Source organism: Neodiprion virginianus, chromosome 1 (assembly GCF_021901495.1).
Source record: "Neodiprion virginianus isolate iyNeoVirg1 chromosome 1, iyNeoVirg1.1, whole genome shotgun sequence".
In the NCBI taxonomy this organism is placed as follows: domain Eukaryota; kingdom Metazoa; phylum Arthropoda; class Insecta; order Hymenoptera; family Diprionidae; genus Neodiprion; species Neodiprion virginianus.
In genome coordinates, this window is record NC_060877.1 from 7,054,664 (window position 1) to 7,070,035 (window position 15,372).

Below are 15,372 nucleotides of genomic sequence, written 5' to 3' on the forward strand. Positions count from 1 at the left end.
CCTCGCTTCTACCATAGACAAAGTTTTTTCAAGTTTTTCCATATCATACAGCGAGCCAGTATTCGTCCCTCTCCCCTCCGTTTAGGTATTCAATTTCTTTCCCCTTATTACGTTCCACCACTCTAACCCCTTTTCCATTACGCATCAGCCGTCTGGTTTTCATTTCGCCTTGTCTTGTTTCAAAGATTCATGACGTTATGCTCCATACGGCGGTGCGCGGAACGGTGTAAGGCATACCCATGGATATACCCGTAAGGGCGTCGCGGTGACGGAGTAAGGATTCAAATAAGCGTCGTTACTCCTGAGAAGAGAGAGGGAGAGGCGAAGGGAGCTGAATGAAAATAGAGAAGAGGGAATTCGGTGAGCACGTATGTAGGAAGAGGAAGTGAAAGGGGAGGATGACGGAATGATATCATTTTTTTTCACCCCAGGTTTCTCGCTCTCATGATTATCGCTCGGGGGCGTAACGACCCCGGTGAAAAACCATCGCCGGTCTTCACCCGCACCTTTGCCTTTGAAACTTTATCGCGATCATCGTCTGATTGAACGCGCGACTTCTTCTTCGAAGAGGGCGTGAGAGCAAAAAAACAAAAAAAAAAAAAAAAAATAGAACAAGAAGGTAAGGTAAGGGTAAGAGGGCGAAGGTAAGGCGGCACGAAAATAGAACCTGAGTCGAGTGTTACAGGGGCGCGAGTGCTCGGATGAATACGCGAAAGAATCCGGAGATGAAAACAAGTTGTGGAAAAATGTAAGAATATCAAACTTACGTCGTTCTGGGCGAATGTTGGAGTGATGGGACCGTCGCTGGCCTCCCACTTGTTGGCGATGCGGATTGTCTCGGCAGTTTTTTGCTGTATCGATTTACTCTCGTCAAGCAGCGTCAGCTCGTAAAATTCCTGAATATCTGAAACAGCAAGAAAGATTGCAGGGTATAATTTTACATCGTGTTAATTCGATGTCCCGGAAGACGCGGATATGGAAAACTTGTAGGTATAATAATCAGCTCGTCCGCTTCCGCATTGATCGCATACGGATTATCAAGATCGGTGGTGGTAAATGTTACCGTAAATATTATGGGTGGAAAAACCGTGACGTTTATATTAACTGAAAATCTAATATAGATTAAGTAAAATAATAAATCGGTACAAACGATTCGCGAGCGTCAATATTATACGTAATATAATATGGAAATATACGTATATAATTTTACATAAATACACGCGGTGGCTGGATAAACGGAAATGCTCTCTCTCGGTCTCGTTCAGTTTCAATGAATTTTCCACCCCTGTTGACTCGAGCTAATCCTGCGTGTTGTGTCAATTAATATTTGCAAATATAAGCATCGATGCGCTGACCAGCGGCGTAAATTTGTTAATTGCAAATTGTTGCCGATGTGTTTGCGTTGACAGCCAAATAAAACGCACGGACAAGTCGAGGTTCTAAACTCGTTGAGAGTTTTTTATCTTTCGATTTCATAAGTGTTAGTGTTTACCCCACATAGTATCGTATGTTTAATGTAAGCATAGGATAGAAACATAAAAAAACGAAATTAAAACACGAAAACAATTTCGTAGTAAGGATCGTTGCTGTAGAAACAAGACGTCGCGCAGCATAAAAGGCTGGCTCATCTCTGTCCGGTATATTCCGCACACGCCTCGGTCCATATCGTTATATAGAAAAAAGTAATTTCTCCGAGTTTCTAGACTCGACGTGACGACTTCGCGTGGGCGTCTGTCAAGTCCAAGCGATTTATGTAATAGAAGAAAAACCATACTGCGATAAAGACGAAACAGAGTGAAAGAATAAGAGAAGAAAGCACGTCGCTAAGAATTGGAGAAATTTGAAAAAAGGCGAAGTATGAAATAAATGAAAATGTAGGACCGCGAGTGAAACTTTCCCCGAAAGTGAAAATTTGTTTTTCAGGTCGGAGAAATGACATCAAAGGTCGGTTTGAACTTCGGCTACCTGTCGTAGTGACGTACAGGTAGATTCTGACAGATGTAATTCTCGAACAGCTGCAGGTGACAGGAGGAGTCCGAACTTTGTGACGAAGGGCGTAAATTTCCAATTTCACGCGAGGATTGGCGAGCGGAATTATGCACGCTTGTTCCCCGAAAAATTTCCGTACGACGCATATTTTTATAACATGCTAATCAGGGTAATTAGACAGAATATAATTGCTGATCCGAAATTTAGAGAGTAAAGAAACGAAAAGCGCTTGGAGGGGAAAACCACGAGCGACTTTCGGTCCATATATCGCCTGCCGATCCCTACAGAATTCTGTTTTATCGAAGAGATATACCGATAGGAGACTGAAAGAGAGATAGAAAGGGAGAACGAGGGAAAAATATGGAGGAGAAGAAATATAAAGGGCTTAGCTATCTTTCTTTTTCCTCTCACCAAGACGTACGTTCTCTTTTTCCTACCTGCGCGCTACAGAATACGATATTTTTCTCCTTTCGTCTGCTCTATTATACAAGTATAACGTCATAACTTGAAGGAAAATAATCGAGAGCTCGAAGAGTATTGAAACAACGATGACATTGACACCTCGTGTTAAATGCTACTTAAAGAAACGCTGCTGCAAAATCAAAATAAGACAAACAGAAAATTACGTTTCGAGTTATTCTTTTTAGTTTAGAAATAAAGCGACGACTCGTGCTTCTCCGATTTTGCACAATTTCACAACATCTTCGATATCCTATTAAAACGATGAATTTGGGAACTTGAATTATAGCAAACTGATCAGAACCAGGAATCGATATTGAACCCTAGAATTTTCATCACCCTCGTATTTTGGGGTCAACTGGTTGGAAGGAATTTATAGAACTATGAAATATGAGGCGTTCTACACTCTTAACACGTAAATATCGGCACACAACGTTGCTCGGGCGATACGATAAGCAATTTTATTTATCAACGGCAATAGCGTCGCGCGGATGTTGAGGAATCCGGGTTACCCTGTTCTGAAATATTTGAAACCCGGCTGCACATTGCGTTATAAATTCCTCGCGAATGTTTCGAATTTATATTGTACGTTTCACCTGCGCATCAATCTCAAAGGCACCAAATTTCAAAGACACGTAAAATACGTCCGTAAGTGAATTTCGTCAAAAGTATACGAATATAATGTTACGGTCGAATACTAGGACGACTCTTTAGTAACGGTAGCAAAAAAAATACCAGTTTGATAAAAATTTCGCGACGGATTCTTTTGCTGAAATGTGATCAATGGAACGAAAGTGAATTCGAAAACTGGCAAGTGTCTGATAATGCGATGTTACAAAGCTTGCGAAGCTTCAAATGTTTGAAGTGAAATTCGTTGGGTAATTACAACCTCTGGTATCTAAAGGTTGGCATCTGATTCAAGAAGGTGTTTGTGGATTTTCACCCCTCGTTGTTTGCTCCGAGGTTCAGCAGGGTCTTTAGCCGTTGGCATTGTTCAAACAGCCACAAGCTTCCCCATTCCCTGCACTGACGCTTGCCTTAAACCAAGCATAGTTTAGTTTGGAAATTTCTACGAGTGGTTGGAGGCCAAGGTGACTTGGAAAGGAGACACCGTCGTTGCCTCCTTCCGAGACAGGCGACATCGACTATTCGTGCGAGTCGAGACCGGAAGTGGAAGCAGCGGCACGATATTGCCGGCTCGATATATGTTTTCGGTAAGTTTAATGAGTAAGAAGAAAGAAAAAAGAAACACGACGAACTGTAAGAGTTGCGGCGAAAAGAAACAGAAAAAAAAGGAAGACAAATCTCTGGCAGCCATAAAAATCGCCACGTACTACAAAGGAATTTCTTGTTTCAACTCGGTCTCTAGTAATTTGCCCGGAAACGCAATGCAGTTGACGGAAACTTTTCTCGTTACCGGGATAAGAGGATCAGGTTCGTTCCCACAGAAGCACGCGGAGCGTTGGAAAAATGAAGAAGACAAAGGAACGCGCGGATCGAGAAGAAACAGTGTAAAAAGGCTGCGGGTCGTGACAGCGTCGGAAAAATAAAATCATGAATATGCATATTGCACGTTCAATGTCGTCGGGTCGAAAGCGAAAAAAAAATGCGATATTAGCGGGAAGATCTGTTGTTTCTTTTTATTATTATACGCTTTGAAAATTATTAAAACGTTTGCGTCAGCTGATGTTCAAATTTATAAAATTTAATGGCAATACGTAAATAATTTTAATTAAACAAACTTGTGAATTCAGTCACGATTTGAAAAAAAAAAAAAAAACGAAATTGCAAGATAATGGCAGAAGTTCGCAACCACCGATTCTTGGCGGACATAATACGGCCTGATTCAATTAACTTGCAATATCTTGTTCAAATTGTCACTAGATTCATAAGTTTGCTGATTTCAAATTCAATAAGACCAAATAAATTTAAGAAAAAAAACTAAAAATTTGTACAGTAGCTACCGATACATACGATTTTTTGCTATTAATTAGTAAAATTTATTATAGTAAGAAAATAACTAATAATATTTTGTTGCGGATACGAGCAATTTTTTTTACTAAATTAGAGCTCAATATTTGCCTCAACCAGTACTCACGATTATTCGTCATTCGAACATTAGATTTTTACTTTCAACATTTTCTAGCATACCTTTACATATTTCGCCGAAACGCAAAGAAATAGAAAATATAATACTTAACAGCGCTTACAACGTTGTGCCGTTAGAAAATGAAAAAATTAATTAAAATGGCTCGGCAAAACTTTAATGATAATTCTTGGAAGACACCTCGCAATTTTCAAAGTACCGAAAATCAATTCCAGGGTAGGATTTGATTTTAACGTGTCTGAACGTCGTTACAAACAAAAAAAGAAAAAAACACAAATATCTAATAATCTCCGATTACCGCCAAAAAGATCCACAGAACGAGTGTTCAAAGAAAACATCCGACTACACCAAGAATCCCATAACGCGTCAAGAGTTGACGAGAAAAAAAATTTTCTTTTCTCCTTTCAAAGAATGGGCAATATGCCGGAGAAGTTTAAAACGACCGTCGTTAGGTTTGAAACTGATCTCTCCGTATACATTTCTGACTCAAATACCCGGGGAGTATTTGTCTGGAAGGAAATTTCGCAAGCTTTGTTATCTTCGACAAGGTCCGGGGGCATTACTTCCAGCTCTAAAATTTCCTTCCACCGGCTGCTCAACAGTCCGATATCCCCGGCGTGTTCAGGACTTGACTCGGGGATCGCAGAGACGTGGGATTTCTCTCTGGAATATACGGTACCACGTTCGTACATCGTACGTATGTGTGTACAGATCTGTGGTCAAAACGAGGAACGTAATCCTTCGCCGGCGTTCAACCTTCGACCTCGAGGCGATTTTCCTCAGCGTTTTGCAACAAAAGCTGAATCACCCTGAAACGTGCGACTATCACCTTTGAGCTTGATGCCAGCGTGCGCTAAAGTCCGACTCGCCAAATGGTTGAATCGTCGGTATAATCCCTGCGGATCACAGATTATATGGTATCTTCGCGATTACTCTCTAAAGGATCAAATTTTTTTCGAGCAAGAATTGCGGAGCGTCAAATCATGTTGAACGCTAAGCGAGAGAATGAGAAACGGTGAAATTGTCGGATTTGTTTTTCTTCTTCCTTTTCACTTGCTTTTTTATTTCCAATCCTTTTGAGCGCATCGGTAAACGTGTCGATAGGATGACCGGCTATCGGCTCGTAAAAAAAAAGGATGCGGTGCTTGGCCGGCTTGCCGAGCAGTCGTGATGCTCTCTTTGAGCGTCGAAACTGAACACACAAGCCTTTCAAAACAGAGTTTCGAAAACGGAATTGAAAACGAGCAACGACACTCAAATCCTTTGTAACAACGCGCGATGCACGGGCGAAAACGATGGCTTAAACTCGACCTCTGTTCACGCTCACAGCCATTGCGGATATCAGTTGTGCAAACAATTATACCGTATTCCTGCAGCCACCCTCGACCACCGTGCCACTCGTTCGATACGGTTATTTTAATCCAGCTTGTTATGAAAATTGACAAACTCCGATAGGTACGCGTCTCTTTTGCACACTCAACCTTTGATATTATCACTCGTTCATACCAGTTTTCACCAGTTTTCACGTAACTCCAAGCTGTCCAAAACCTGTCGATAAATGAGACCACGCCTCGTTACTGTTCAATGAGTAATTTTCGTCGAACGACATCGAGATACCGAATCAAGTAAACGACCGTCCGGTATTTTCATAAAAATTAATACGACGTGAACAATAAAATTGATCACGAATGTACTACCATACTCGAAACTGAAATACGTCGAGCCAAAAATCGAAAATTAAAAAAACGTTCTCCTTCATCGCGGCTTAAACCACTTTGTTGGTCGATGCTTTCCGAACGATGTTCGTCGTACGATATTATATACGTATTCGAAAAATCATGCGAGCGTTGAGGTGAAAAATGATTGCTTACAAAAACCCGCCGGCTCAGTTTCCGTGCACAGAAACCACCGACTCGAGCAAAAGCCATAGAAGAAGGAAAAGCGAAAAACAACTGGGATCAGAAAAGAAAAAGGTAAAATCAAATCTCGCGTGTCCCGCGGTATTCGTATTAATATTCGAACGCACATCAGCCCCGTTGAACCTCCGTTATAGGCCTCGGGGGATCGCAGCGTTCCGCTTTTCGTTTTGCGATCGGTGTTGAAAAGCTTTTTGCACGGCCATCCGTGTAACCGGGAAGGTACGTGCAATGCTGTGGTTCGCGGAAAGGAATATCGGATGAAAAAATGAATCACACGATTCTACATTCCAACTCATTATCCATGCATGCACCCGAGTTGGTTTTGCGAAATTTCACCTCCGTTAAAATTCGCGTACGATGTAAACGATGCTCGTGTCATCCCTGAATGTTTTTCCTACTTCCGTCCGCGGTACATTGAAATAATTTTTCACAAACACTCCGCACTAATTGCGAATTTTTCCTCAAATTTCAACGCGAAAAATATGGGTTCAGAGAGACCAGGCGGAGATGCGAGAGGATTGATAAATATCGCAATTAACTAGACGGTTCCAACTCCGACGAGAAAAAGGATAATAAGAAAAGTAGGTTATTAAACTGAGAAGGAACGATACACGTTGCGTACAGTTGGAACAAGATGAATGGTTTCTCTCGCTGTGGCGGAAACACTCGACGTATCCAAACCGCAAGGCGAGTCTCGCCGCTCGAGGTTAACAATTTATCAAAATCCTTTATATGTTTATTGTCATAGCACCCGCCGCGCCGCGGCTTCTCTGTCATCTGCAGTTTCTACCCGCCCGACATTTTCCCGTGTCACAATGAGCCGCGGAGATAATCGCTGGGCGACGCTCTTCGGCTCCGCACGAGCCTGAGCCTCGAAAACGAATACGTAGCGTAATGGTCGCCGCAAAAATATCCGAGAAGTATTTGTTCAAAGAATTTTAAAGGATTTTAAAGAATCCGAGAAAGACGTCGTTGCGAATAGCTGCGTGATACCTGCCGCGTGCGTCAAAGAAAATTTCGAAGTCGTATAAGCTGCGTGAACGGAAATGGTTGAGTTCGGTATCGCGAGATCAGGTTTTCTTAAAGTCGCTCGAAAACGTGGAAACAACGAACACCGCCAGGCTTTCCAATATAACTCGGTTGAAAAACGCAAAGCGGTTTAGCCCGGATGCCTTTTCTCCAAGACCCCAATTTCGCCGAGAAGTCGAGGTTTCTTTCACTATTCCTCCTCGATAGGTTTGGTCCATTAGCTCGTTCCGGGGGCGACCCGATGCGTTCAAGGGTAGGCAAAGACCGACCCGAGTTTATCGACGCTTACTTACGTCGAAGGCTCGCTCGAGACTTGGCTGTCCTCATCAGTTATTTAACGCACCTCTCGCCGACTCCTGAGCTCGCGATATCCGTTTTGGCGTTTTCGATGTTTCCGGGAGGGCGAAACGAGGCCCTAATAGCGATCCCAGAACCAGGGGCAACGATATCGTTCGCAGCCACCGCCCCACTCGAGCTTTACGGTCGACTGTACCGACTGACAAAGAGAATTATCCATGGTCTCACATCAGCCCCGTTGCCATGGGAGGAGAATATCCGTTTGATAAAGCTTCAGGTACGTGTGTCACGCTCGGCAGATCCGTCGATAGTAATCGCAAATCCCTCGGGCTTTGGCAAGCCTCTGAACCAGTCAACGTTAACCTGCCTTTTGATCAAGGATCCGCTTGATCGTATTCACTGATAAACACAGTCTTGTCTGGTGCCGGGACCTCGTTGTTGCCGATGTTCGTCAGTCAAGACACTTGACGGTGGTTCACTTTATGACGGATCGATTGACCCCTCGACTTATTCTTAGGTCATAACTGTAGACATATAATATATCACTCATTGGTTCCGCGGTATCCCCACGTGATAACCGAGATTTTGGCGAGACGGCCGCACAGCCGGATCAGCCGATTACAAGTGCCATCAAGAATTAAACATTTTCCGAATAACCGGCACTTATCAATGGCGGACAAGATTTCCGGTCCCAAAGGCGTCCGCTATTGTGAAAGTTTCGGAAAGGCTATACTTTATTTATTCTGATTCAGGTGTTGATCCAGTAGTAACGTTAAGTTAAGAGCTACGTGTCGAGCATCACAGGCAGGGTTCCGCCTCTTTGAAATTCTACCTATTAAGAAAGCAGCTGTTACTCTGAAAGCCTGGCGGAAAGTGTTTTAGGTAGAACCGTACTATACGAGATTCAACGCAACAAACCAATGTATATACAACACATTTGAGCACCAATAAAACACAACGCGGTTTAGATGGCGGTGTCTGGTTTCCATTTTCCATCCTAGACAACCGGTATAAGAAAAGTTTCGCAGTGTGTAAAGCGCAGAGCCAAACTAAGTTCATCTCTCTCGGCCGTGTACGTCTACGTACATGCAGGTATACCTTTTGTCGCGGCAGAGAAAACCCGTTTTCTCTGAGACGAGGAAGAATTTTTCGCCACACCCTGGGGCGCGACATGCACGCAGCATTTTCTCTACATTTATTTTTACCCCGGAGTCTTTTTCCCCATCCTTCCTGCCTTTGCTCTTACATTTTTTCACTCTATGGATCATTTCCTTTTTCACCTTATAATCCCCCCCCCCCCCACAGATCAAGACGGCAACGCGACGGATGGAAATTTGTGATTGACAAATTCGCCCAACGTGAAAAATTTAAAGATTCATGATTTGGACCAATTTCGAGTGAATCTTTATACATGAGACCGCTTCTGGGTACAAAAATAGGGGGATGGTTCCAACACGAATGTATTTACATAGGTATGTGTACATGTGCTATATGTACATACATAAGTAGCAGAGCCGAATGAGATTTGCAGACGGGAGGAGTCAGAGTTTGTACGGATACCGTCTTTGTACCGTGAATTTAGCCACGTTGAACCTACATTCGAGTTCGCATACCGTCATTTCACCGTCTAGTTACAGTGTCATAATTACGATTTACGATCTGTGTGAGTGTTCGAAAAAGAAGCGGATATAGAAATGAAATAACACAAAAGAAAAATAAAACAACGGAACAAGTGCGAATAGAACTTGCGCCCTCAGGGTTCCGTATAAACTTAATTATTTTTGTTCATGCGATACAACTAGAAATGAACTATTTTCGGACTTTACCCTTTACTTAGTCTACGAGACCTTGCTTCGATCCGAATTTCATGATTCTAGGTTAATGGCAAGTACCCTATAGGTTTTGATTTTCCAGTTTGCGAGTATCAAAATGTGTGACACAAATGGCCGTATCTTTTCATTGCGTTAACTCGGAGGCTTGAATTTTTTACACCTCAAAGGGACCGTAGACCTCAGTATTTGATATGAATTTCAACTTGATACCTATTCCCGTTCCTGCGAAAAAGGGTCTTGACAGACGAACAACAAAGTGATCATATAAGGGTTCCGTTTTTTCTTTTTGAGGTACGGAACCCTGAAAAACACATCGCGATGTCTTCTTTCTTGATTTTCGTACCCACGCGATGATGAGACGGTACCATGTGAACCCAAAACTCGACATGTTTCATCGACGATACGGAGGCGTTGCGATCCTTTTTCAACGTCACGTAGTGCCGTGTTACCAGATTGATGGAATCCCGAATGACGTATTCGTACACCGCACCCTCGAGGACGAAATCCTGCCTCCTGCTTTCATACGTAGATGGATGGAACGATCAGTTTATTACACCGTAAGCCAAAGCTATCCAAGCACGAGCCCTCGTCAGAGTTTAGGTTGATCAAGACTAATGCTAGCATAATAATGGCGGAGAGGATAGAGCCAACTTTTTGCACTCTACTTCACGACCGTCCCAGTAGTTCTTACGAGTCAAGTTTTCGGTCAACTTTTCTAAGTGGCCACGAAAAGCTTGAGTACTGATTTAGTTCTCACGAGTGTCGACCGGACTCGTAAATCCTTGGCACCTTTACTACCGAATGGTAATAAATTACACGCGTTCACGCGGAACATGAACGCGACGATCAAATGATTATTAAAGCAGTCTCGCTATCAGGTGTTTTTATACGCAAGAAGATATCACACCGTAGAATCAACGCGGAAAACTTTTATGCACTTTTTGATCGCTATTCCACCTTTGAAATTGAACACCTTTCGCCTACGATAAGATTCGACTTACATTATTTCTCACTTGAAAATTTCCTAACACATATCTCACGGCAATCGTGAGAACTGAGATTCGAATTTGTCGATAAAAACCCTCCGGTGTTTCCAGTATTCCAGTTTTTACGACCAACCCCAAAGTAACCCTGAATCTGCTACTGCTGCTTCAAAACCTCAGTCCCCTTTTCAAGATTCTCGTTATATTCACGGTTTCGGTTTCAAGTTCAGGACCGAAAGGATCGCACAATAAAGCGAAGTTGCGTCGATACAACATACGTAGGCGAGGAATTGTTTTGCGAGGTATTTCCTTTGTTCGTTCACTCCTACAGGTAGGTATAATAGGAGCATTTCCATGACTACAAGGCAAAGTTTAAGCGCAGAGAAGTCTTGAGTGAGATTAGAGCAGAGATTACAACCTGTATACCGCATGCATGTACGTGTACCGTGTTACTCATTTGGAGGAGGGCAGAGTCTTTGTGTAATCGCATCAAATACCACCTCCCTCGACCCCTCCCTCATCCCGACATCGCATTGTAAACTATTATCTGTACAAAGCAGCCACCTAATTCCACCTCGCATTTTCGATACGCGCTTGTGCGGGTGCGGCGTTTACGGACACGTACGTATGTGTATAATACATACTTCCGGGTAAAGGTAATGTCTGTATAAGTGGAGCGGAACGTACCGCCGTGACCCTTTGTGCCGCAATCCCACCACAGGTTTCTCGGGAAATCCTAACCGTACAAAGCGGAATCATCCCCGTGCTCCTTTTCATGTTGGAAAGAATGAAGAAAAATGGCAAGGAAAGAAGGGGGATGAAAAAAAAATTCTTCTATCTCTGGATCCCGAATCAAAATTAGACGGAAAATTAGCGAAACGATCGAAAGGACGTAAAACGTAGTTTCACATATTGTAACATTTTTTTGTTGTTTTTTTTTCCCCGGTTCTTGGTCTGCTTCATTTTTGTGGTTTGCCAAGAGCGAAATTTTATCCCAGATGCAGTGTAAGAATAGAAACGACAATGCGAAACGAATTTATCTCAGTTGCTGCTGAGTGTATATCTCGATGAATGTGAATATGAATTAAATGTGGGTACACAGTGCGCAGGCCAAGTGGATATTCGAATACTGCGTAGATACATCGAGCTGCAGGGCACACAGAGTTGCCGTTTGTATAGTTTATACGGTAAAATTTATTTAGCCCCATACCAGAAACGCAGTTGCAGGTCCACGGTTGTTATACGCAGAAGGTAATTAACTTGACATGTTATACCTGCGGGTGGCTACCTGAACTGCACACGCTTTACCGGATGACTGCGAGAGCGGCAAATTCGCGCGAATTTCATTTCGTTGAGAACAAATGACTCCGAGAAGTGATTCGTTTTTGCTTAGGATAATTGCTTTTCTTACCACATGATGTAAACATAGTCTATTTTCAAACGAGATCATGATAATTTTTAATTTTTTTGAAGGGGGTTTGGAAGGATAAAAAATGGAAGTATGTTTGTCCCAATGAAATTCAATCAATCGTAAACGTAATATACAGATGAATTGTTTGTCGCTGAAAATTTTTTTTTATTTTTATTTTTTTTTGATTTTTATAGTCAAATTGACGATTTAACATCATCATTTATGCGATGAAACGAAATTCGCTCGCTGGCATCGGTCTAACGAGTAGCGTGATTGATTTCATTAATGAAAAGCTCTGTTACGGGGACCGAGATGGAATTTTGAAGAAGATTTGAAAATTGAACAACAGAATTGACGAATTGAATATTCCCAATCGTATGACGTATAGCTTTAGAAATAATAATCAACTTCACAACTGTGCAATGAATTGGATGCTGAGATGAACATTGTAAAAACATGCCAACGAAGTATCCGAATGAATCGGGACCTTAGGCTATTGCCTGATTCAAGGGATGAGGAATTGGTTCCCAATCCATCAGGAATCGTCGTCTGGTTCTCGTGTTCGCGGGTCACCGAGAAGCGCAGCGTGTGAATTTGAGGGTGAGCATGGGGTTGAAGGGGTGGAGTTAGCCGAGTGAAACACTGTCGTTACTTTGGCGAATGAGTCAGGCTTTCAGCGTTAAAGTGTAATACAACATTTCGCAATTGTGTAGGTATAGCCGGGCGGTATAACGCCCGTAGAGAAACAGTTTCATAACTGGGTCGAGGAAGGATGTGAGCACGAATGTACGAAAGCACGTTGATACGAACGCGTGCAACCGGGCGAGTGTAAATACCAAGAGTTTCCCCGAGAGCGCCTAATAGTTCACAAGAGTGGCTCAAAAGTACCTCTGAAAACGCCCGAAATCACCGAATAGGAAGTTGAATAATGGTAATAACAATAGCTGTAAAAAGGAAAAGAAAACTTTCCACCAACTGAGAGAGTCGAGAGAGTCGAGAGGGCGGCGAGGAAATACGGGCAATTTAAAATACTCTTTGGTACAACTTGAACCGTAACTTGCAGCGACCTCGTAGTCTCACTCATCGTAGAGGCTTATGACTATTCGAGACGTTGCGAAGAACAGTACATTGTAACGAAAAGAACTCCTTGTTGCGCACGCTTCCTTCCATAACAAGAGCATGTTACGCGTTCGTTCGCGAAGCACGAACTTGGGGGTTAGGGTCGCGTAATGTCAAAATTGATTGTTTAAATATTGTGAAACATCGGCAAAGTCAAAGTGCCAAAAATGTCGAAAAAAAGTCTTCACTTCGCGTGACGAACGGCGCCACGAGGCCCATTTCCACGACTAAGGGATTCTTCGAGGAGTTTGAAAAATGTTCCGGGTGAAATTCACCCCAAGTGACCTATTAGGGTTAAAACATGCTTGCGTTATAGAAACGTCTTTTTTTCAGCAGTTCTACTTCCCTTCAAACGAGCGTTTTGTTCGCGCCAGATTAATCGTGCAGCCTGTCATCTCAAAATTATACCGACTTCACGAGGGTGATAATACGCTATAAACACTGGTGTGCTTATTGCACAAGAAATTTAATAATTATCACTATTTCACCAATGCATATTACATGTACGTTACCAAGCACTGCAGCTCTCTTTTTCAATAAAACCAACACATCTGCATAGGCGAAGAGTTTCTCGTACTCACCTGAAACACAGTGAACAAATTTCATCACGTTAAACGAGTTCGTAATCTCAATTTTTAATCTTAAATAATTCCTGCAGAATCCAAGCGATTAATATTGCCCACAAGTGAAAATATTTCGCTAAGAATGTTTCCCACGCTACTCGATCCACTTGATTTACGCCGTTCGTTACGTCAATTTGACTAGAAGTATGCACCGCATGTGAATGCAGACGCGTTCGCAGACATACGTTCAGATTTGAACGTCCGATGCAGCAACGTGACGAAGGCATCGTCGCCTAGTTCTATTCGTGTCAGTTCAGTGTCAGGTAGAGCCTCCCTTTGCGATAGGTACGAAGATCATAGACAAGCGAATATGCAAGTTATATGCAACCTAGTTGCTACAAGGTAGACAATGCGATCCGCCAAAACAAAGCCGACGTTGCATCTCACGCAGCCCTGCCTCTAGTCACGTTTGCGATAAACACGTTTCGTAGTTCGAGGCTATTAATTATCAAGCGAGAAATGAGTTGGAGGAGCGCATCGATTCAGCCACGATTGTGATAATTACCTGTAATTTCGATGGATCAAGTTTGATCGAATATAACTCAAATCGTCGGGTCTTGGTGCCTGATGGCATATTTATTCATTATCAAAGCCCAGTACTCGCGATAATTTGAGACTTTAGTCAAGCTTGATTCGTCAAAATTGCCGATACACGTAATAACGATCAACGAGAAGAAAGCGATAACAAAATCTTTTCAATATGCTCTCGAAACTATCGTAACGCAATTTTGTAACTTAGTTGAAATTTTATTGTTTACGATCTACTCGTGAACTGATTACCTCGGAGGTGGAATGATCTGCAGAATTTTCTCACTTCAGATGGATAACTGCAATTGCCACTGAACACTTGACACACACTACCAATCTTATTTAATTACAATCACAGTAAGACTGTGAAACAATAAGTCCCTTCGACAAAAGATCACTGCAATTAATATTAATGAGTGGAAAAATTCTTCCGCGTCCGTTCGTCGCAGCTCGGTATTCGAGACTGAAACTCGAGTAGCGAAACTGGGCACGCTACATAATTGTTTACGTACGTGAGTCACCTTCGCGAACGAGTTCACCTAACGGCGTCCCGAAATACAAAACAAGACGAAATTTCCGACGTAGAATTGGCATACAGGTATCAGATGATTCGGTATTCATACATTCTAAATGAATTTAAGGGTGTATCTATTCCTACATGGAGAATAATTTTGTTCGCTTTAAATGCATGGATTTTTCAAGTACGACCCCGCATGTACACCCTTGAATTCCGAGGCAGCTGTGTAAAAGACCACTTCCGAGTTTAAGAGCTGTGTATATATACGTTACCAGACTATAACAGAGATCCATTTTGTTTTGAATACATTTAAATTCATTTCGACACGCATTCTTTGCGCATCGGGTATAATTTATTCAAATTTAATTTGAATTTATTTTGGCTGAATAAAACGTAAAATTTGCATATCGTATCGATTAACATTTACAAGTCAAACTGAGGGATTTCATAAATTCAACGAACAGACAATGCGGAATGAGAAAGTTTCGCGTTGTTTACTGGGGTGGCCATTAACGGAATTTGAAAAAACTTCACCCTTGTCACATCTCAATTCGACTTG

General features: G+C 42.3%; 1 protein-coding gene across 11 annotated transcripts in view; it reads right to left on the reverse strand.

Moving 5' to 3' along the window:
* LOC124302773 (disks large 1 tumor suppressor protein) overlaps window positions 1-15,372 on the reverse strand; it is a 325,653-nt gene that overhangs the window by 173,535 nt on the left and 136,746 nt on the right. For all 11 annotated transcript variants that reach the window (XM_046759385.1, XM_046759330.1, XM_046759347.1 and 8 more), the window contains one exon: window positions 768-904. In XM_046759385.1, coding sequence (XP_046615341.1) covers window positions 768-904 — 137 coding nt within the window. The remainder of the gene's footprint in view (window positions 1-767; window positions 905-15,372) is intronic.